The sequence below is a fragment of the Diabrotica virgifera genome, chromosome 8 (assembly GCF_917563875.1).
Source record: "Diabrotica virgifera virgifera chromosome 8, PGI_DIABVI_V3a".
Lineage (NCBI taxonomy): Eukaryota > Metazoa > Arthropoda > Insecta > Coleoptera > Chrysomelidae > Diabrotica > Diabrotica virgifera.
The window spans coordinates 202,527,723-202,552,342 of NC_065450.1; the positions used below are offsets into that span (position 1 = coordinate 202,527,723).

General features: G+C 32.4%; 1 protein-coding gene across 2 annotated transcripts in view; it reads left to right on the forward strand.

Annotated features, from left to right (window-relative positions):
• LOC114334431 (ribonuclease 3) overlaps positions 1–24,620 on the forward strand; it is a 113,342-nt gene that overhangs the window by 57,728 nt on the left and 30,994 nt on the right. Inside the window, exons 10-15 of one of the 2 annotated variants that reach the window (XM_050659624.1) lie at positions 1,133–1,340; positions 1,395–1,641; positions 11,427–11,779; positions 12,479–12,832; positions 15,944–16,105; positions 19,799–24,545. In XM_050659624.1, the coding sequence (XP_050515581.1) occupies positions 1,133–1,340; positions 1,395–1,641; positions 11,427–11,779; positions 12,479–12,832; positions 15,944–16,105; positions 19,799–19,918 (1,444 nt within the window). In that variant the 3' untranslated portion in view covers positions 19,919–24,545. Of the gene's footprint in view, positions 1–1,132; positions 1,341–1,394; positions 1,642–11,426; positions 11,780–12,478; positions 12,833–15,943; positions 16,106–19,798; positions 24,546–24,620 lie in introns of those variants that run through there. The other variant, XM_050659623.1, reaches the window with a different exon arrangement.

Here is a 24,620-nt window from a genome sequence, read left to right on the forward strand (position 1 = left end):
TCATTTAAAGCATTCGAAATAAGTCGATGATAAGTCGGAAATTGAAATTTACTAAACGCAACAGCAAGTCACTTAATGTCACTTGCTGTTGCGTTTAGTAAATTTCAATTTCCGACTTATCATCGACTTATTTCGTATGCTTTAAATGATGACGCACGGGTAAAGATTCCCGGACTCAACTATAATAATAGTACCAATAAGTTGTGTGTTCGTCAGTAGCTGTTCCTAATGTATTATCTTCTTGAAAAATCAGAACAAGATCAAGGTAGACCAACAAATCACGCATTACTTACAAGCGAATACAAAGTTAGATTGCGATTGGTCAAAAATCCTCAGCATTATTTTTTCGGTAACTGCAACAAGTTATTAACTTGCTTTAAATGATTGTTTTCTTCTTCTTAAAGTTCCATCTCCTTTTGGAGGTTGGATATCATAATGGCTATGGTCACTTAGTTGGCTGCTGCTCTGAACAGTTGTAATGAACTACAGTTAAACCATTCTCTAAGGTTCCTCAGCCAGGAGATGCGTCTTCTTCCTATGCTTCTTCTTTCTTGGATCCTTCCTTGCATGATAATTCTCAGCAACTCATATTTTTCTTCTCTGGTTATGTGACCTAAATATTCCAGTTTTCTTGTTTTTATACTGGTCATAATTTCTAACTCCTTATTTAAACGTCGTAGCACTTCAACATTGGTAATCCTTTGAACCCACTGAATTTTCAATATTCTTCTGTAACACCACATTTCGAACGTTTCTATTTTTCTTATGTGTTGTCTCTTCAATGTCCAAGCTTCCCTTCCGTATCGTAATATAGAAAATATGTAGCATCTTAGAGCCCTCAATCTGAGAGGCAACTGAAGGTCTTTGTTTGTAAGCATTGCCTTTGTTTTTATAAATGCTTGCCTTGCAGTTTTAATTCGGACTTCAATTTCTTTGCTTTGGTCATTTTTGTCACCAACCCAGGTTTCCAGATATTTGTATGTCTCTACTTTTTCTATTTGGGTTTGCTCTATCATTAACCTTTCGTTTGATCGTTTTAAGTTAGCTTAAAAGGATCTTATTGAAGTCAATACATTTCTAAGATCCTGCTCGTCTTGTACCTCACAACACTTATATTATAAACTTCTTTCAGTTATCAAAAAGCTTGGAGAGACTATGTCAAATTTCGCCATCTACTGGCCAACATGTCAAAACCCACCTACGAGGATAAACGAAAGCTGGAAGCCAAAGAGAACAAGCTGCAAGAAATGCGTACGCAAGGGAAGATGAAGAGAGACGTGACTGTGGCTGTATCGGCTGAGGGATTTTACAGAACAGGAATCATGTGTGATATTATTCAGGTAAGAATATTTCTTATTTAAAAAAGTCAGGCAAGAAAAAAAAATTCGTTTCAGCATGCGATGTTGATTCCGGTACTAGTTTGCCATCTGCGGTTTCACCACTCTCTAAACGTCCTGGAAGAGAAGGTTAAATACAAATTCAAGAACCGTGCCCTTCTCCAGCTAGCTCTAACCCATCCGTCGTACAAAGAAAATTTTGGTACCAATCCAGATCACGCCCGGAACAGTTTGACTAATTGCGGGATTCGACAACCTGAATATGGAGATCGACGGATACATTATATGAACACCAGAAAGAGAGGTAAGGTCTTTTTAGTGCTAATAGGTCTGGATCCCGCGTATGAAAAAAAGTTGATTAAAAGCAAGCTGAAAATTTGTTAATAGCTTAAGGGTGTCTAGTTGGATAAACTTTGATATATGGGAACACTGGAACAGGGGCAGTTTTAATTGTGGAACAGGTTAAAAATTTGGAACGGTCAGACCACGAAAACGGCACATTTATTTTATCCAACAGAATAGACTTAAACTCTCCGAACAGAGATTATACTCTCATGCAAAAATCAGACTGCTATTTATCACCTGTCATAATTCCTGTCATTTGACATATTCTACATGTTCCGTTCATTAAAACGCCCATTTGGTGATAAATAGCAGTCTGATTTTTGCATGAGAGTTTAATCTCTGTTCGGAGAGTTTAAGTCTGTTCTGTCGGACAAAATACATGTGCCGTTTTCGTGGTCTGACCGTTCCAAATTTTTAACCTGTTCCACAATTAAAACTTCCCTTGTTCCAGTGTTCCCATATATCAAAGTTTGTCCGACTAGACACCCTTAAGCTATTAACAAATTTTCAGCTTGCTATTAATCAACTTTTTTTTCATACGCGGGATCCAGACTTATAATATAATTACTCAAAATTATACACTGACTATTGACTAGCTTCAATTACTAATAATTAATATTTTGGTGTGCAAAAAGGCATAATTTAAATAACTTTTATAATGAAGTATTTTCAATGGGAAATAAGCCACAATTTTAACAAAAAAATGAATTTATTAACGTTTCGACGCTTAAGTCGGGTGTCGTTGTCAAAATACAAAATAATACTAAATAAACAAAAATGTTGTTGCTTAGTAAAAAATTCTTCTAATTATTTATTTAATCTGACTCATTTATATCGGCAATTCAGGCATGTATTATACATTATAAAGTAGAAGACTTTAAAATGATATTGCCAATATTGATGAGTTGCGTTCCTGGGACGACTTTACTAAAAGATAGTTCATTCGATTACATGAAATCAACCCCAACTTAAGAATATCCGCCACAAAAAATCATAGCATGTGATCTGTCTTTAAAAAGACAACCAAATGCAAAGATGGCAGTAAAATTCTCGCGCTAGAGATTCCATAGTAAATCACGAGGGAAAACCAGGAAAAAACCTCGTGATACTATCCCGACATCGTAAGTATTTCGGCTTACATTTAGTTTACTCTCAAAACTAATACCAAATTCTTACTTTAATGTATATTAATACATCAGAATTTGGTATTAGTTTTTGAGAGTAAACTAAATGTAAGTCCAAATACTTACGATGTCGGTATAGTATCACGAGGTTTTTTCCTGGTTTTTTCCTGGTTTTCCCTCGTGATTTACTATGGAATCTCTAGCGCGAGAATTTTACTGCCATCTTTGCATTTGGTTGTCTTTTTAAAGACGGATCACATGCTATGATTTTTTGTGGCGTAGATTCTTGAGTTGGGGTTGATTTCATGTAATCGAATGAACTATCTTTTAGTAAAGTCGTCCCAGGAACGCAACTCATCAATATTGACTTTAAAATGTATAATACATGCCTGAATTGCCGAGATAGGTAAATGAGTCAGATTAAATAAATTATTAGAATAATTTTTTACTAAGCAACAACATTTTTGTTTATTTAGTATTATTTTGTATTTTGACAACGACACCCAACTTGGGCGTCGAAACGTTAATAAATTCATTTTTTGGTAAAATTGTGGCTTATTTCCCATTGAAAATACTTCATTATAAAAATGCCACAAGGAAATAGCTTCAGAACAACTTCAATAACTTTTGTCTCGACTCCTTTATTATATTTCAAAATGCATTTTTTGCAAAAGTTTCTTTAATTCTTGGACTGCACAAAAAAAAAATGTTGGTTTTTTTCGTATTTATTCCATTTAATAGAAGGCGCAAAATTCAAGACCAAAAAAATTTATTGTGTATAACAATATGACAGATATCTCCGGATTGGCAAGCCTGAAACAAAAAATTCAAACGGCATTTTGAAAAGGAAGGTTTCACATATGCGAATTCACCTCCATCTATAAAAAATACAAGAAACATGACGGACTTCATCAGATAGCACGCTTGAACGTAGTGAACAACGGTCAACAGCTGTTCTCATTTTCTTTTGTACATTACTCCTCGATTCAAAAACATATTCCGGTGTGCATAACTTTACGATTTGACAGACAAAAAAGAAATTGAAAATAAAAGTTGACAATATTTTAAACGCCTTTTTCTCAAAACTGCTTTTTTCGAAGGCCGTAGACATTGTAACTCAAAAACTACTTGACCGACCCACCTGGAATTTTGTATATATTTTCTTTAGACATTCCTTGAAATGACGCTGTTGAGATATTTTTTGTTTTATGCCTATTTTTTGTTTAACACTAATAAATATATTGATTTTCACCCTTTTTGCAAAAAAATTCGTTGTTTTAACTTCTGAGTGATATCAAAAAGTCAAAAGTCAATAAAGCTAAAAAACTCGACAGCGTTACATCGAGGAACTCATAAGCTAATAAAATCTTTTTGAAGTTTTTGTTTACCATGATCCAATGATGAATTCTGATGTCCACCGCAAAATTCATTGTTTTTTGAGGTGTCTTTAAAAATTTGCCACCGTTGGCTTATTAAAATCTTTTTATATACTTGGCTTGGTTGGTGTCACTGACTCCGCAAATTTTGTAATCCATTTTAAAAATAGTTCTAGGCTACCTAGACACCTGAAATTTTCAGGATAGCTTAGAACTAGCTAACAATGCAATATTTAACTGCTATTATACAGGGTGATTAATTATTAGTGGGGTGAAGCTCCGTAGATCCGTTATAGTAATAGATAGCGATAATACTTAATAACAAAAGTTGTAGCGAACTCTGAGCTTCACATTACAAAATTAGCTAGAATGTTACAGGGTGTTCGATAAAATAGTGGCAGACCAAACTTATGTTTTTTTTTTTAAATAGAACACCCTGTATTTTATTTTATATTCGAAATCCTCATAACTTTTCGATTACAAAAATATAAAGGTTTGGTGTGTTATACGGGGTATTTATAAAGTTATAACCAATTTTATATGAAAATCGTAACAAGTTTAACTATAGTGGAACCTCGATAACTCGGATTAATCGGGACCGCGACCGATCCGGGTTATCGAAAATCCGAGATAGCCGGAGAATATGGTAAAAATTAATAAAATACGGTATACTTACAGATAAACTCCGTTAGAATTGAAATAACATGAAATATATTTATAAATATGCACAGTACCTACTCATTAAAATTACTAAAAAAAACACCAAACCCAAACGTAAGCAAATGGAAGCGAACAATACAAGACACACAATACTAAAGACCATTGTTTATAAAAGAATTTTTTAAATAGTCTTTCCTAAACAATGCTGACAATTTGAAATAAAAAGGAATAGATACTACAGACAGGTGACTGTTGTTTCTGCGGCGTGTGCTATGAGTCATTTTTAATATCGTATAGTTCAAATTACACACATACACATTATCTCTCAAATATATTACATACATTTTTATTGTTGAAAGGTTGGTCTGATAATTAACTATTTTGATTGGAAATAAGCCACAATTAAATTGAAAAATACAAAATATTGAAAATCAAAATGTTTATCTGATGAAAATCGGTCCGGGTTAGCCGGACTTCCGGGTTATCGGGGGCCGACTTATCGGGGTTCCACTGTACCTGTATAAATAAAAGCAAGCACAAGGTCAATGGTTTATTGACGTCATATTTTTTTATTTATTGTCAAAATTTTCGTAAATGTTTGTTTTGCTAATTTTATTTATATTGAATACAGGGTGAGACAAAACGCAAGTACATTATTTTCTCAGTAATTTTAAATAGAATACCCTGTATTTTATATCATTATCGAAAAGTACCATTACCATACTATAATTTTTGTATAACATTCCCTATGTGTACATTTATTAGTTTTCGAGATATTTTCATTTTTCAGAGCAAAATTGTTAATAATTACGGGTCTAAATCTTTCCAAATTTTGAGTAAGCCATGACTGAATAATTGTCTAAAACTTACAATTTACGATTATTGATTATCAATATGTAATCAAAGTTGGCTACAATTGTTGTTATTAACTTTTATTACTATCTATTACTTATAATGGATCTACAAAGCTTTACTGACCAATCACGCTGTATGGATAAATCATTTTTTTTTTAATTTCAAACTATTTTAAAAATGTGACTACTGCAATGATATTTTAAAGTACGTTAATAAATCGATATCTACAAATTGATGGTGCCTAAGTGGCATTAGACTGCAGATCGAGAGGTCCCCAGTTGGAACCCGGCTGTTGCGTATCTTTTTTACTTGTTTTAGTAAATAATTAAAACTTTATATACTTAAAATTATATATACCGTTTTAAACAACAGTGGTATTCGGTATTTTAAAAAATACTATTTTATACTAGTGTAATTTTTGGAATCATAATTATAAATAACAGTTATAAATACATCTGTTAGGTATAAATACATCTACTAAAAAATTATATTTTATATGTTAATTATTCTTTTCAAATATGTTGTGCCCTACATAAATATGTACATGTACAATAACAAAACCGTGATATTATAAAAAGTACTTTTTCTACTCTATGTCATATTATGTATAAGTTTTTAGTTTGTGAAAATTGTCATTATAGATAGCAGTGCGTGAAGGATTTAAAGTGTGCGTGAAGTAACAATGTATTTTAAATAGGATTTACTTTTTCGCACTGTTTTTAACTTTCGCGTTGTCATGGTCGCAATCCTTATCTTTCGCGTTGTCATGGTAATGACAGTATGACCAATGAATTACAACAAAAGTTTTGACAGTTTTGTGGTTTGAAAGTAGTTAGAATTTTTAAATGTCAAAGTTCTAAAAATTGTAGAATAGAAATGAATTTCAGTGACGAAGAGTTACAGTTTTTATATTTGTTTATCGTAGATAAAATATTGTATGAAACTGTACGTGAAGTACTTTTTGCGAACTTACGCGATTTATAGCACTCACTCCGTTGTCGCTCGTACTCTAAATATCGCGTGCGTTCGCAAAAAGCATACTTAACCTTTAACTACACGCGCTGGCGTACTTTGTACGCCAGATATAAGAATTCTACTGGAAATATATTTAAAAATTTAATTTTTGACCTTGTTTATCTCTCTAACCTATCACTGGAATGTGCTTTACAATTTGGTTTTAGTTTCTTATAATCGGCGTTCTGGAGAGATCGTAATTTACATTTTATTATTTGTTGTTTCCGGTGGTGGACAATATACCCCAGGATTATATTACTATAAGTCGTAATATAAGTACATATTTTAATTGTTTTTTAGTCATTATGGCAAAAAATATATTTTTCTTTGTAAACAAATTAGTAATTTTATTTATCATGGAATCCAGTTATTCCATGATTCCAGTTATAAATCCCAATTGGCTTACTGAAAAGGAACTCCAAGTATTCACTGATGCCGAATAAGGTTTATAACAAACAACTAAGTGTATTTTTAAAAAAAAAAATTAAACAAATCCGCTGTTTTAAGTGTATTTTCTTGTGGCGTACAAAGTACGCCACGCGTGTAGTTATGATATAACTTGATGCGCGGGTAGTTAAAGGTTAACGAACTGTTTCATAAAATAACTATTTTTATTAGAGTATAATTTTTGGAATTTTAAGCATTTTATCGTTAAATCGTTTATCGTTAAATAATTTTATATTCTTTCCTGTAAATAATAAAAAGGTTTTATTATAAAAAAGTTCTTTTTATAAAAGTGTAATTATTTTTCAATATTTTTGCTTGAATCTCTTCATGAGTAATCTATGAATTGTACTGAATATGCCTATTTAATTTAAAAATAAAATAATTCTACCATACTTCCAAAAAAATGTGCTTGAAATATTGATTTCAACCCCTACGCCCCCCATTAAGGATAGCTATGACACGATTTCGATAGGCATCTATAGACCTATATTCGGATCTTAGACTTTAAGGCTCGTTTTCACGCTACGTCTTATTGTACGTTTTGCGTGATAGGACAAATCCTATACAATAAAATGTGGCGTGTAAACAGCAAAACGTACGTTTTGTCGAAGCGAAAAATGTATGGGATTGGTCCTATCACACAAAACGTACAATTAGTATGATACAATTGATCCAAAAGATAGCATAACCCAGACATCCAAAGTGAAAGTTATCCTCCAACACCAAATTTTTCTATATGGTCCACACAATGTTCAGAAAAAAGTCACACCATTTTGAGCGTCGGGTTTGGGGGGAGAGGGGGAGAAATCGGTAAATTCGTAGTTTTTTACGTTTTTCGTCAATATTTCTAAAACTACGCGGTTTAGAATGAACAACCTTCTATACAAAAATGTTCTACATTAAATTTGAAATAAAAAAGGCCCGATGCATAATCCTTCTAAAATGAACGGTTCCAAAGTTAAGCGTCGTTTAAACACAACGATAAGTCACAGCAACTAGTTGTGATGACAAGTTGAAACGCTGTTTAGACGCTGCGATTCAATGCGATACCACCTTCAACCCAACTCCAACTTTGATAAGTTGTGCGATGCACCGTTTAAGCGTCGTTTAAACACAACGACAAGTCACAGCAACTAGTTGTGATGACAAGTTGAAACGCTGTTTAGACGCTGCGATTCAATGCGATACCACCTTCAACTTAACTCCAACTTTCATAAGTTGTGCGATGCACCGTTTACACACAATGATAAGTTGCAACAACTCGATTGACCTTGATAAGTTGTTTGATTTATCGCTGTGTTTAAACGATCCTTTACACACAATGATAAGTTGCAACAACTCGATTCACCTTGATAAGTTGTTTGATTTATCGCTGTGTTTAAACGACCCTTTACGGAGGTAGTATAATACAGGGTGTCCCGAAAAGATTGGTCATAAATTATACCACACAGTCTGAAGTCAAAAATAGTTCGATTGAACCTTAGTACAAATGTGCTCATAAAAAAAGTTATAGCCATTTGAAGTTACAAAATGAAAATCGATCTTTTTAAATATATCGAAAACTATTAAAGATTTTTTATTGAAAATGGACATGTATCATTCTTATGGCAGGATCATCTTAAAACAAAATTATAGTGAGATTTTTCTACCCCATAAAAATTTTATGGGGGTTTTGATCCCTTAAACTCTCCCAAACTTTTGTGTACGTTCCAATTAATTCATTATTGTGGTACCATTAGATAAACACAACGTTTTTAAAACTTTTTTGCTTCTTAGATTTTTTCGATAAGCGAGTATTTATCGAGATGCGGCTTCTTTTTAAATATAATTACATAAAATTTTTATGGGAGTTTTGTTCCTTTAAACCCCCCAAATGTTTGTGTACGTTCCAATTAAACTATTATTGTGGTACCATTAGTTAAACACAGTGTTTTTAAAACTTTTTTACCTCTAGTCTTTTTTTGATAAGTCACCTTTTATCGAGATGTGGCTTCTTTTTCAAAATATACCTAAAAATGTAAATTATAAATACATTTTCAGATTATTAACAGGTCTCTATAATCGTACTTAACCATATACAAATATGTGGTTCGATAAATATTCAAAATATCTCGATAAACACGGGCTTATCGAAAAAATCCTAAGAGGCAAAAATGTTTTAAAAACAGTGTGTTTAACTAATGGTGCCACAATAATAATTAAATTGGAACGTACACAAAAGTTTGGGGGGATTTAAGGGAACAAAACCCCCATAAAATTTTTATGGGGTACACAAATTTTACTTTAATTTTTATTTAAGATACTGCTGTTATAAAAATGCCACATGTCCATTTTCAATGAAAAATCTCTATGAGTTTTCGATATATGAAAAAAAAAATGATTTTCATTTTGTAACTTTACAGGGTTGTAACTTTTTTTGTGTGCACTATTGTATATAGGTAAGTGAGGTTCAATCAATCTATTTTTGACCCCAGAATCTGTGGTATAATTTATGACCAATCTTTTCGGGACACCCTGTATAATTGGTCCAAAAAAAGGCCTAATCCAGACATCCAAAGTAAAAGTTTTCCTTCAACACCAAATTGTTCTATATTGTCCACATATTGCTCATTGCTCAGTAAAACGTTGCATCATTTTAAGCGTCCGGTTAGGTGGGGAGATGCGGGAGAAGTCGGTAAATTAGTAGTTTTTTTTTACGTTTTTCGTCAATATTTCTAAAACTATGCTTTAGCGTAAATAATGTTTCATACAAAAATGTTCTACATAAAATTTAAAACAAAAAAGGTCATATACATAATTGTTATAGAATGAACGGTTCCAGAGTTACTGATAGTGAAAAGTGGAGGTTTTCGATACTTTTTATATTTTTTTGGGCAATTGATGATGATTTTGAGTGGTGAGGTTGACGTTTCTTCAAGGGCTTATCACTAACATATAGTCCTTTTCATGAGCATTTTTCAGTGCGTAACAAATGATAGGAAAAAGGGTAAGTCCCTGATAATACACATTTATGACATTTATTCTAACATGACATTTTAGTTAAATCTGACAGTTGTCACATTTTATTTTCAATTTGGAATAAAAATAAATCAAATGTGTTTCTTGCATTTATAAAATGGTATTTTCTTTGATTTGTATAGTCTTATAAATTATACAGATTATATTTGTAATATTATTAAAAAAAAATATTTTTTTTATTATGGCGCCATCTATCGACAACTAGAATAACTAGAATAAATGTTGTAAATGTCTGTAATCACGGACGTGCCTTTTTTTCTGTCACATACAATTTAATGCGTTAGAAAGAAATCGAAAAACTGTGACGCACTGAAAGATGATCATGAGAAAAAGAATACCATCGCGCATCGGCCAATGAAATAGCAAATTTTATTTGCAAAACACAATCCTGTTAAAGAAAATTTATTTCATCAGTAATAATATTATAAATTGCCCAAATAATAAAAAAAGTATCGAAAACCTCCACTTTTGACCCTCCGTAACTCTAGAACCGTTGATTTTATAACAATTATATAGGACCTTTTTTGTTTTAAATTTTATGTAGAACATTTTTGTATAGAACATTGTTTACGAAAAAGCATAGTTTTAGAAATATTGACGAAAAACGTAAAAAAACTACTAATTTACCGACTTCTCCCCCAAACGGGACGCTCAAAATGGTGTAACTTTTTACTGAACAATATGTGGACCATATAGAACAATTTGGTGTTGGAGGAAAACTTTTACTTCGGATGTTTGGGTTAGGCCTTTTTTTGGACCAATTATACTATACTACCTCCGTAACTTTGGAACCGTTCATTTTAGAAGGATTATGCATAGGACCTTTTTTATTTCAAATTTAATGTAGAACATTTTTGTATAGAAGGTTGTTCATGCTAAACCGCATAGTTTTAGAAATATTGACAAAAAAAAACTACGAATTTACCGATTTCTCCCCTCTCTCCACCCAAACCCGACGCTTAAAATGGTGTGACTTTTTTCTGAACATTATGTGGACCATATAGAACAATTTGGTGTTGGAGGATAACTTTCACTTTGGATGTCTGGGTTTGGGTCTAGTTATACCGTACTAAATAAGACGTAACGTGAAAGCAGCAAAACGCACGTCTTGTCGAATCGAAAAAATTAAATCCGCTTATTGACAAAACGTACGTTTTGTCGTATGTTTTGTATGACCCACAAAACGTACAAGAAAACGTAGCGTGAAGACGGGCCTTTAGACTAATAGTATTATTGATATTATTTTGCAGGAATCAACACTCTTATCAATATAATGTCTCGTTTCGGCAAACAGCAAGAAACCGAATCGAACATTACCCACAACGAACGTCTGGAATTCCTTGGTGACGCCGTAGTTGAATTCCTGTCGTCCATACATCTCTTCTACTCCTTCCCAGACCTCGAAGAAGGAGGACTGGCGACTTACCGGGCTGCTATAGTTCAAAACCAACATCTGTCAGTGCTAGCGAAAATACTCAACCTGGATCAATATATGCTCTACGCTCACGGATCAGATCTTTGCCATGACTTGGAGCTGCGCCACGCCATGGCTAATTGCTTTGAAGCTCTCATGGGAGCGTTGTTTTTGGACGGAAAAATTGAAGTAAGAACATTCTCCAGTTTAGTTATTTAGTCATATCGTCAGATATTTGACCTCTAAAAATTATACAAACAAGCTGAATTTTTTTGAGAAAACAAAAATGAATAACTATTTTCAATTTCGTTACAAAACGAAACTACAGCCGCATCATATTCTAGTTCAATCAGAGAGTGCAGCAAGCACCTTTACTGGTTTCGAAATTTATTAGTCTCTCATCAGGAAGCACATATTATGCTGGTTTTATATATGCGTTTTTTACTGTTTCTATTAACCTCTGAGTTATTCCGATTTCCTTCATCGCGTTCCATAGTTTTTTCTGGGAACCGTGTCATATGCCTTTTGTAAATCGATGAATGCCATGTGTACTGGTCTATTTTTGCCATTTTTTTCTCAATTAATTGTTAGAGTGTATATTATGTGGTTTATGCAAGATCTTCGTGCCGTGAACCCCGCATGATTTTCTCCGATTTTATTTGAGATAGATTTTTCCAGTTTTTCTTTCAGTATTTTTCCATATAACCTACCCATACATGCTATCACACTGATGCCTCTATAGTTCTCGCATTTCTTCTTATCATATTTTTATATATCGAGGTTATATGTGCTTTGGACCATTCATCTGGTATTTCGTTCAGGTTTATAGCGTTATTGAACATTTCCGCATTTACATTAAACGTTTTTATTTTAAAACATTATATATAGATTGCAGATATGGTCTTCTCGGCAACATATTTCCACGACAAACCTGAACTCTTCGAAGTATGGGCCAATCTTCCGCCGCATCCTCTGCAAGAGCAAGAACCCCTGGGGGACAGAAAGTGGATAGAAAAGTTCGACATCCTCCAGAACTTAGTGAAGTTTGAAGAGTCCATCAACGTGGAGTTTAAGCATATTCGTCTATTAGCTAGAGCGTTTACCGACAGAAGTGTAGGATATACTAATCTAACGATGGGATCAAACCAGAGGTTGGAATTTTTGGGAGATACGGTGCTGCAGTTGATAGCTTCTGATTATTTGTATAAGTACTTCCCTGAGCATCATGAGGGTCACTTATCCGTGAGTAAATATAACACTATATTTATTTATTTATACAGCTCAATAGATCTTGAAAACCTAGGCCTAAAAAGTTTAATTTTCCATTTTAATTACTATTTACATTTATTTATATAAAATACATTTAAAATTTCTTATAGTTTTCCATACATCTGTTTAACTACGTCCTTCCATTGATTTCTGTCAGATGCTTTTTATTTCCAATTCTCAATATTACTTTTTTGTAAGTTTTTATAAACGCTCTCCTTCGTGATAGTACCATTTTCGGCAATCTTTGCTTTCTAACTCTTTCAATGTGTTATAAATATCGTATTCTCTGTGCTTTGATTGCCGTCGTTATTTTTGGTTTGCTATATAATTCTTCCACTACTATCTATTTTCACACTTCTTTGTATTTTCCTCTCTCATCTTTCTAAAAGGTATATTTCTGATTGTTTAAGCACCCTACTGTTTTGTAAATTCTAATTTTTATTTTTGTTGAGACATATTTGGATTTCATTTGTGATGGCAGGGCTCCATAATTTTTGAATTGTTTTGCTATGCTTGCCTTTATCTCTCATTCCTCATGTCACTGTTCATCTAATTTTACACCCAGGTACTTGTACTTCCTACACCCTTTTACCTCCAATGCGAAATTCTCTTCTTTTTCTTTGTCTGTTTCTCCCATTATCATGTATTTTGTCTTTTACTTATATATTGCTGTATAATGTTGCTATGAACCAATCTCCTGGCATTTTTTCTGTTTCCCATATGATCAATATCAGTTTCTGTGTTTCTTATTATAGTCTTTCCCCTCCTGCTTTTATCATTTCAGCAGATACTTCTGTAATTTCTGGGCTTTTTTGTTTTTTGTCCCTTTATTTCATTTTCTATTTCTTCCTTTGTAAGTATTTCTATTACTATGTGATCATCATCAATTTCGTGGATTGTTTCCCTTTCTTATTCGTTTTTGTTTAACAGTTGTGTAGAGTAAGTTTGCTCATCTAGTAACATCATTTTTCATGTACGTATAGTTTATTTTTCTGATATCCTCTTTCCATTTTTCTTATCACGCGGCAAAAAGATGTTATTTCATTTTCTTTTGGAATTTTTCTTCTATCTCTTTGTGTTTGTTTTCGTTGTATTTTATTTGTTTTGTTTTCGCATGTTCTCTTCATAATTTTCCTTGTGTTCTTGTCTTTTACCATCACTACTACTTGTATCACACACATGCATGACAATGCACGCCCTCATGCCACCCGAATTGTCAGAGAATACTTATATGAAGTTGATATTTCCTATATGGCCCCCGAGAAGGGGTGACATCTACCCTAGGCAAAAACTGCAAGTTGGTACCATGTTATTTTTGTTCCTTGAAGTATCCTCTATCCACTCACCAATTTTCGTGAAAATTAATGGAGGTTCACCGAAATCGAAGGTCGCAGTTGATTTTTACATTCAGTGACTGCACTATAGAAAGAAAATTGCAATTCAATAATTTAAATGCGTGTATTTTGCGAGCTCATAAATTATTAAACGATATGTAGTCGCCAAATAATTAATTTAATTCATTTTAAGTACAATTCTCTATTAAGCCGAGAAGATGGGGTGATTTTCTTGCGAAGGGGTTGCAGCTTAATAATCGAAATGCGCGTGATTTAAGAGTTTATTCTTAGAATATAAGCTATACGAATTAAACTACTATTAACTTTTTTGGAAAAACTTACAGTTTTTCAGTGATTTACAAAAAACCGCTTTAAAACATGCATTTTTTTCACAAATAATTAAAATCTTTGAACTTTAATAACTCAAAAAGTATTGACTTATTTTAATAACTCTATATAAAAAAAATATGCCTATAATTTGTCCTTCTATCGATTTGTGGAGTTATTTTTAATAAAATAATTTTCACCCCCGAGAAGGGGCGGTATCCACCCTCAGGGTAAAGGCGCAAGATAGCACCATGTCACCTTTGTTTCTTGAGGTATCCTATAACCACTCACCAATTTTCTTGAAAATCGATGAAGGTTCACCTAAATTGAAGGTAATAGTTAATTTTTACCTTCAGTGACTGCACTATACAAAAGGAATTGCAATTTAATAATCTAAATGCGCGTATTTTGGGAGCTCATAAATTATTAAATGATATGTAGTCGCCAAATAATTAATTTAATGCATTTTAAGTTCAACTCTCTCTTAAGCCGGGAAGATGGGGTGGTTTTTTTTGCGAATGGGTTGTAGCTCAATAATCGAAATGCGCGCGATTTAAGAGTTTATTCTTAGAATATATAAGCTATAGGAATTATACCCACGATACGATATATTTTAATTTTTTTCAGCATGTTTCTCTTAAGTTAAATCATTTAAAGGGTTGTTTGGAGGTGAAGGGGATGATCTCAAAAATCGAAACTATACAATCTCAAGAGCTCATAAATAGCTCGTAATTCTGCCGCAAAAACTGATTCAATATTTCTATTTTTAAGTAGTGGGGGGGCTGACTCAGCGCCCCCCCCCCCACTAAAGTATTAAATTCCTGCTCAGTGGAACGAGCTCAAAATTTTTGGTTTGCGGAATATGAAAGCTCATAAATAGCTCATAAATCAGGGCTATTTGTTTTTGATTTTTGCAAGTGGGGGGGGGCAGCTCAACACGGGTATAATTACTTCTCTAAGAGGAAGCATTACTATCTCAAAGTGAAGGAATAATAAGTAATGGAAACACTAATAACAACATAAGATATGCGGATGGCATCGCATGATTTAGTGATTATGGCAAGTTCTGCTGAACGATCATTTCAAGAGCTCATAAATAGCTCGTAATTCTACCGCAAAGATCGATTCAATATCCCTATTTTTAAGTAGTGGGGGGCTGACTCAGCCCCCCCCCACTAAATATTAAATTCCCGCTCAGTGTAACGAGCTCAAAATTTTTGATGTGCGGAATATGAAAGCTCATAAATCAGCGCTATTTGTTTTTTAATTTTTGCAAGTGGGGGGGGGGGCAGCTTAACACGGGTGAAGATTAGGCGTGACAGTCGACGACTCACGGAAAAAATCCGAGGTATCCCTCAAAACAATTGTGGCTACAGTTCGGGCTTGCGGTAAAATAGTATTTTTACACCGATTTTATTTTCAGTTGCTGAGAAGCTCTCTGGTCAACAATAGAACTCAAGCTGTGGTGTGCGATGATTTGGATATGGCCAAGTACGCCATTTACAACAACCCGAAAGCCGAACTCAAAACTAAAGACCGAGCAGATCTGCTTGAGGCGTTTATAGGAGCTTTATACGTGGATCAGGTAATATAATACCATCTTTGTATATATAAAAATATACAGGGTGTGGGGAGGAACGCTCCAAACTTGAGGAATGTATAATATACGTAAAACTAAGCAAAAATAACTCATATGTTGTCATTCGATTTTCATTTGTTTTCGAGTTACAGCGATAATAACACAAAGTTGTAATTTTCAACGATTATTCCATTCAAAGGAGATTCTGACCAATAGAAAGCTACAGAAATAAAAATTAAAGTGATAATTTTTGATAATATCCCGTCGTCAAGTATATTACGTCAGATGCCCTTCGTTGCTACGAAAAAATACATTCATTGACATTAATGACAATTAATGTTTTAAAAATTATAAAAGTGATGACTTTCAACCGTCAAATATTCAAATATTTATAACAACTCTGTGTTTAATTGTACTAATTTGTACTTACATAAATAAATTACAATAGAATTTTGGTTTTCAACAGTTTTATTTATGAAATAATCGCAGCAAATTGCACTCGATCTCTAAAATTATTATCGAATTTTTGCCCTCGTGACACTTTGACATAATTTCACTCCCCTTCGGGTCGTGAAATTAAAACTATCAAAGTGTCACTCGGGAAAAATTCGATAATTTTAGAGCTGTTGTGCAATTACTACTGAAAACTTTTTGTTTATAAATCCGCAAAGTCTGTGCGTTACCGCTCCTGCAATACTTAGAGCAGATTTATCGATGGATTCTTCTGTAGTTTTGTCTTCTGAATCCAAATCTGAAAACGGCATTTCGATATCTCTAACCGTCTTCGAGATAGTCGACCTCAAAGTCTAAAATGTGACGTCACAATCCTTTTATTTTCTGCCGACACACTAAACGTCAGCTGACATCGTTGCTAGTAAGTAGGTTAGTTTTTTAATCTGAATTAGTTAAGCAAAGCATAGATTATTTACATTTGAGTTTGACACTTCGTGAATGTCAAACTAAATTTTAAATTAAGTATTAATAAAATATCAATGACATTTAATAGTGAATTTAGTTATTATATAAAATAAATAAGATACTCAAAAATACAATTTGAGTATATTTTGAAAGCAATAATTTATTAACAATTTTAAAAAGGTTTATACGAGTATACGGTTTTCCCCTTTAATGGGAGTACCTAATGATAAATGGACTGTTCCATTTGTTATGAAATGAAAATTGTTACTATAGTCGGTTCGCTAAACTCAGACACAACTGGCTAGTGATTTTAGTAGGTATTTTTTTTGTTTTTTGCCAATTTTGCCAAAATTGGCAAAATTACTAATTATTTAGTAATTATTAACTATTTAGTAAAAATTATTATTTTTTTGTCAAATTGGCAAAATTATTGACTAAAATCACTAACCAGTTGTGTCTGAGTTTAGCGAACCGACTATATGAAATGTAGTTTGGAATAAAAAATTATGGTCTGATATGTGCAATTACATCCTTCTAATGGAAAAAAAATTGAAGATTTTTCTCAAATTATGGATAGCAACAACATTTTTATTTATAACTCTTTTATTTTTAATTTGACGAAGAAAAGTTATTCTTCATAAAAAGCTCTTCAGGGTCTAAGGCTTATGATGCCACCATCAAATTTTATTAATTTTATACGAGGTATATAAAAAATATGAATTTCGATCAAGAGTAAAGTACCTTTATAGTTCATAACATTTAAATTAGAATGATATATTTGCACATTAAAACATAATTTTTAATTCTAAACAACTTTTCATAATAGCAATTTTCCATATTATGAATTAAAGTACGTAAATAAACAAAGTTTTCGTTATGATAATGCTCGCATTTTCAGCTTGTTCATTAATTTAATTATAAATTTTCTCCAATACTTTGTTTGTAAATAATATACTCTTCATATGTAACGATATAGTCAATAGTTTTCGAGATAATTTGAAGTTAAAAATGAAACAGCACAGTTATTTTGATTAACGTATTTTGCCCCTTCGTTTTTTATCTTCAGATATCTCTAAAATTAATTATTTTGTCGTTACGATTGAAGAGTATATTATTTATACAAAAAGTATTGGAGAATCTAAAAATTATGCTAAAATAACAGTCCCATCTGTGGCGTAGAATTTGGGAAGGGTCAACCATTCACTATCCCCCGTCGTACGCCTCTGATAGTAGTCAGAAACGTTTGTTTAACATAATTTAATAGGGTGTACAGTATGGTCGAAGCGAAGATCGGTGGGATATGTGCATTTTATCAATGAAATTCGATATTTTTAAGATATTCCAGAAGCCGCTACTGATAAAATGTTTTAACAACCTATTAGTCATTCAGCATTACTCGACGGATATTAGTACAGTTAAAATAATTAAGACGAGAACCGGACAATAATGATGTAATGAGTGAAATTTGAATTTTTTTTTACTTTAATGACAAAAAGAGCAATCCCATTAGCAGAACCCAATTAAAAATTATTTTACACATCATATTTGAAACATTATTTGGTTAAAGAATCTTATTTTTGTTGGCAAAAAATATATTAATTTGTTTGGACTAAATTACAGTTGTGTTTATCTTAAAAATGATATGTTACTATCAACATTTACACAGTGTTGCCAAACTGAATTTTCTTATTTTGGGTGTAAATTTTTTCCACGGATCTCCGAGGGTACAATACCTACACTTTCTGCCAAATATGATAAGGTTATGTCAAATATTCAAAAACGAAGGGGCATAATACATTAATCAAAATAAATGTGCCGTTTCATTTTTAACTTACAACTTTGTGTTATTATCTCTATAAGTCGAAAACAAATGAAAATCGAATAACAGCATATGAGTCATTTTTAAATATTTTTACGTATACTAAACATTCCTAAAGTTTGGGGAGTTCCTCCCCACTCGCCCTGTATATTCCATTACCCTGTTACCACATAGTAGTGTAGGGCGACAATACACATTATAATACAAATACAATTCAATATTAATATCAAACTTAATCTTATTTGTAAATTTAATTAATATGCTACTACAGTTGACTCCCTCTATAACGAGAACTGAAATGGCGGACTAATTATCTCGTTATAAGCGGATCTCGTTATATCAGACAAAAATAATATTGTGCCTACCACCACCACTGAAATGTTTGGATGCCTCTTAAATAGTTTATTAGGTGTCGATGGTCGACCTCAACAATGAAATTTGGTCATCGTAAATTGTGAATTTTCTACAATATTCAATATCGGTCGATAGATAAACAAGAAGGAAGAAGTTTATTACCGGTGGTGGAATTTATTACAGCACTAGTCTCAATAAACACACAGATGTTTGGGATTCCTGCATACAGGCAGTTATGGTATTTATTTATGGCCATCACCTCGCCAACAACAGGTAAAGAAACGTATTTTTCGATTTCATTGTTCCTTGTTATAACCAAATATGCCTCGTTATAGAGGTGTTAAAGTTCAATAGGAATTTCATGGGACATCTAGTGTACCTCGTTATAAGCGAAACCTCGTAATACCCGTATTCGTTATAGAGAAAGTCTACTGTATATATTTATAATATGTACAAATTTGACCCATCCCTGCTCATTTTTGGCCAGCGTCCTTGCTTCTGTCCATGTTGTTCCCCTTTTTTCCATAATGTTTCCTAGGGTTCTATCGCTAAATCTGGGATACTTTTCGTATAATATTGCATGAAACTGCACTTTTATCTTCCGTTAGGGCATGGAATTCTGTGAAGTTTTCTGCCAAGTGGCTGAATTCCCCCGGCTTCAAGATATCATCATGAACAAGAATTGGAAGAGTGCCGTAACGTCTGACGTCAAGAGGCGTATACGTTGACCTTTCGACCATTACGGCGGAATGTTCGAATGTTGTAAATGCATAATATACAGTTGAGTCCGGGTATCTTTAAACGTGCGTCATCATTTAAAGCATACGAAATAAGTCGATGATAAGTCGGAAATTGAAATTTACTAAACGCAACAGCAAGTGACAGTAAGTGACTTGCTGTTGCGTTTAGTAAATTTCAATTTCCGACTTATTTCGTATGCTTTAAATGATGACGCACGGGTAAAGATTCCCGGACTCAACTGTACATACAGTATGTCCCTGTAACTTGTATCCATATGGAAAACTTTTTTATTATTGGTGTTCTGAAGCTATTTCCTTGTGGCATTTTTATGATTAACTATTTAGTGGGAAATAAGCCACAATTAAATTGAAAAAATAATTTTATTAACGTTTCGAAGCCCAAATCGGGTTTCGTTGTCAAAATACAAAATACTATTAAAATAAACAAAAATGTTGTTGCTAAGTAAAAAAATTCTTCTAATAATTTATTTAATCTGACCCATTTATATTGGCAATTCAGACGTATATTATACATTTTAAAGTAGAAGACTTTAAAATGATATCTCCAATATTTATGAGTTGCGTTCCTGGGACGACTTTACTAAAAGATAGTTAATTCGATTACATGAAATCAATCCCAACTCAAGAATATCCGTCACAAAAAAATCATAGCATGTGATCTGTCTTTAAAAAGGCAAACAAATGCAACGATGACAGTAAATTCTCGCGTTAGAGATTCCATAGTAAATCACGAGGGAAAACCAGGAAAAAACCTCGTGATATTATCCCGACATCGTAAGTATTTGGTGTTACATTTAATTTACTTTCAAAAAACTAATACCAAATTCTGACTTTAATATGTTTAAATTATAAATAATATTAATAATACATAGATCTACAATAAGTAATACTAAAATATAAAATTTGTACTCGATATGTTATTGATTTACTAATCGTGGTATTTTTTTTCTATTGACTTCCTCTTTCAGTATGGGTAACCACATCCTACTGCATTCTACCGAGGAATTTGCGACACAATTGGTTTCATTTAGCATAATTAGAGCCGCTTCTTTGATTTTTCTCTTTTTACTATCTGATTCTTTCAGGACTATACTTGAATCTCTCCACTGAACTCTATGTTCATTATCCCATGCGTGTTGATATATTTGAGATCTATCAAATTCTCTATTTTTAATATAAGACTGATGTTCACTTATTCTAACGTTTAATGGTCTTGATGTTTCACCTAAATAAAATTGTTCGCATTCACAAGGTATTTTATAAATGCAATTCTTTGTTCTTTCTTGTTCATTGTTAGGTTTAGTTTTAGATAGAATAGATCTCAATGTGTTTGTTGTTTTGAATGTTGTTGAAATGTTGAATTTATTTCCTATTGTTTTAAGTTTCTCGGATATTTTATTATTAATTTTACGAAAAAAAGTTGTTCTTCATAAAAACCTCTACATGGTCCAAAACCTAAGATTCAACCATCAGATATCCAATTTTATGAATATTATACGAGGAGGATATGAATGTCGCTCAAGAGTCAAGTAGCTTAGAAGGGTGTAATTGCATATTAGAATATAGTTCTTAATTCCAAACAACTTTTCATAATAAGCAATGTTCAATATTGTGAAAAATACTTTTGAGCGAAAGTCATATTTTTTGACACTCCTCTTATAATATTCATAAAATTTGATATCTGATGGTTGAATCGTAGGTTTTGGACCATGCAAAGCTTTTTATGAAGAATAACTTTTTTTCGTAAGATTAATAATAAAAAAGTTTTCCATATGGATACAACTTACAGGGACATACTGTATATTAGTCTGTCGTTGAAGACTGTATTTAAAAAAAATCTTAGAGAATACGGGTCACCCACAAAATGGGGCATTTTTCATGTCTCGAATTTCCTAAACCTGAGAATTTTATGGTTTAATATGGGTTCTGAGAATTTTATGGTTTAATATGGGTTCTGAGAATTTTATGGTTTAATAGGTTTTGCGAATTTGTTTATTCTCTTGACAGGCTCAGTCTAGCTTCTGTAGGTGATAATTCATTTAAATTTAATTAACATAAAGCAAATTAAAAGAAAATTGGAAAATATACAGGGTGTCCCGAAAAGATTGGTCATAAATTATACCACACATTCTGGGGTCAAAAATAGTTCGATTGAACCTAACTTACCTTAGTACAAATGTGCTCATAAAAAAAGTTACAGCCCTTTGAAGTTACAAAATGAAAATCGATTGTTTTCAATATATCGAAAACTATTAGAGATTTTTTATTGAAAATCGACATGTATCATTCTTATGACAGGAACATCTTAAACCAAAATTATAGTGAAATTTGTCCACCCCATAAAAATTTATGGGGATTTTGTTCCCTTAAACCCCCCAAACTTTTGTGTACGTTCCAGTTAATTTATTATTGTGGTATCATTAGTTAAACATAACGTTTTTAAAACTTTTTTGCCTCCTAGTATTTTTTCGATAAGCCAGTTTTTATCGAGATGCGGCTTCTTTTTCAATATATTTACGTAAAATTTTTATGGGGGTTTTGTTCCTTTAAACCCCCCAAATGTTTGTGTACGTTTCAATTAAACTATTATTGTGGTACGATTAGTTGAACACAGTGTTTTTAAGACTTTTGCCTCTTAGTCTTTTTTTTATAAGTCACCTTTTATCAAGATGTAGCTTCTTTTTCAAAATATACCTAAAAATGTAAATTATAAATAAATTTTCAGATTATTAACAGGTCTCTATAACCGTACTTAACCAAATACAAATATGTGGTGGAGTCGACAAATATTCAAAATATCTCGATAAACACTGACTTATCGAAAAAGTACTAAGAGGCAAAAAAGTTTTAGAAACATTGTGTTCAACTAATGGTGCCACAATAATAATTCAATTGGAACGTACATAAAAGTTTGGGGGGGTTTAAGGAAAAAAAAACCCATAAAATTTTTATGGGGTGCACAAATTTCACTTTAATTTTTTTTTAAGATGTTGCTGCCATAAAATGTCACATGTCCATTTTCAATAAAAAATCTCTGAGAGTTTTCGATATATGAAAAAAAATCGATTTTCATTTTGTAACTTCAAAGGGCTGTAACTTTTTTTGTGTGCACTATTGTATATAGGTAAGTGAAGTTCAATCAATCTATTTTTGACCCCAAAATCTGTGGTATAATTTATGACCAATCTTTTCGGGACACCCTGTATAAAAAATATAAAATATCCTAAATTTTGTGGGTGGCCCATTGTCTCTGAGGCGCAATGTATACAGGGTGTTTCATTAATAATTGTCCATATAGTAACTGGAGAAACCTTATCACAAAATACGAAGATTTAACCTAAAACACTTAATTAAAATGTGGTTCCTTACTGAGTTACATGGTGTTTTATCTAAAAATTTAAAAACTATTTTTGCTCAGCATTTTAAAACTATTCAACGTATCCTTTTCATACGTGGCACAAAGTGCGACCACTATACATCCTACTAAATCATGATAAACAAACGTTTCTAGCTACTACCAGAGACGTACGACAGGGGATAGTGAATGATTGACCCTTCTCAAATTCTACGCCACTGGAGGAATTACTATTTTAGTGCCATTTTTAGATTCTCCAATACTTTCTACGTAAATAACATACTCCTCATTGGTAACGATAAAGTCATTAGTTTTCGAGTTATTTGAAGTTAAATATGAAACGGCACAGTTATTTTGATTAATTTATGATATGCTTCATAATATTATGATTAAAAATGTAAAAATTATCTGTACCCAGTACTTTAAAACTATTTGGCGTATCCTTATCATACTTGGCAGAAAGTGTAGGTAGTGTACACTCTACTAAATTAAGATAAATAAATGTTTCTAGCTACTACCAGAGGCGTACAACAGGGGATAGTGACTGGTTGACCCTTCCCAAATTCTACGCCACTGACGAAATTGCTATTTTAGTGTAATTTTTTGATTTTCCAATACTTTTTCTGTAAATAATATACTCTTCATTCGTAACGATAAAATGATTAGTTTTCGAGATATTTGAAATTAAAAATGAAGCGACACAATACATTGATCAAAATAACCGTGTCGTTTCGTTTTAAACTTCATAGATTTCGAAAACTAATGACTTTATCGTTACGAATGAAGAGTATATTATTTTCATAGAAAGTATTGGAGAATCCAAAAATTGAACTAAAATAACAATTCCGCCAGAGGCGTAGGATTTGGAAAGGGTCAACCTTCACTTTCCTCCGTCGTACGCCTCTGGTAATAGCCAGAAACGTTTGTTTATCATGATTTAGTAGGGTGTATAAGTAGTCGCACTTTTTGCCAAGTATGAAAAGGATACGTCAAATAATTTTAAAATGCTGAGCAAAAATAATTTTTAAATTTTTAGATAAAACACCATGTAAGACAGTAAGTAACCACATTTTATTTAAGTGTTTTAGGTTAAATCTTCGTATTTTGTGCTAAGGTTTCTCCAGTTACTATATGGACAATTATTAATGAAACACCCTGTATATACCGCAATTTTGATTTTTTAGTTGTTAGTCGAAAATCTAAATTTGTACTGTTAAGTAAATAAATGCTGTAAAATAATTGTGTTTTAGTGTTAGTATTAGAAGACTTTTAAATAAATTAAAATAAACATTATATTATGATACAACAAATAGA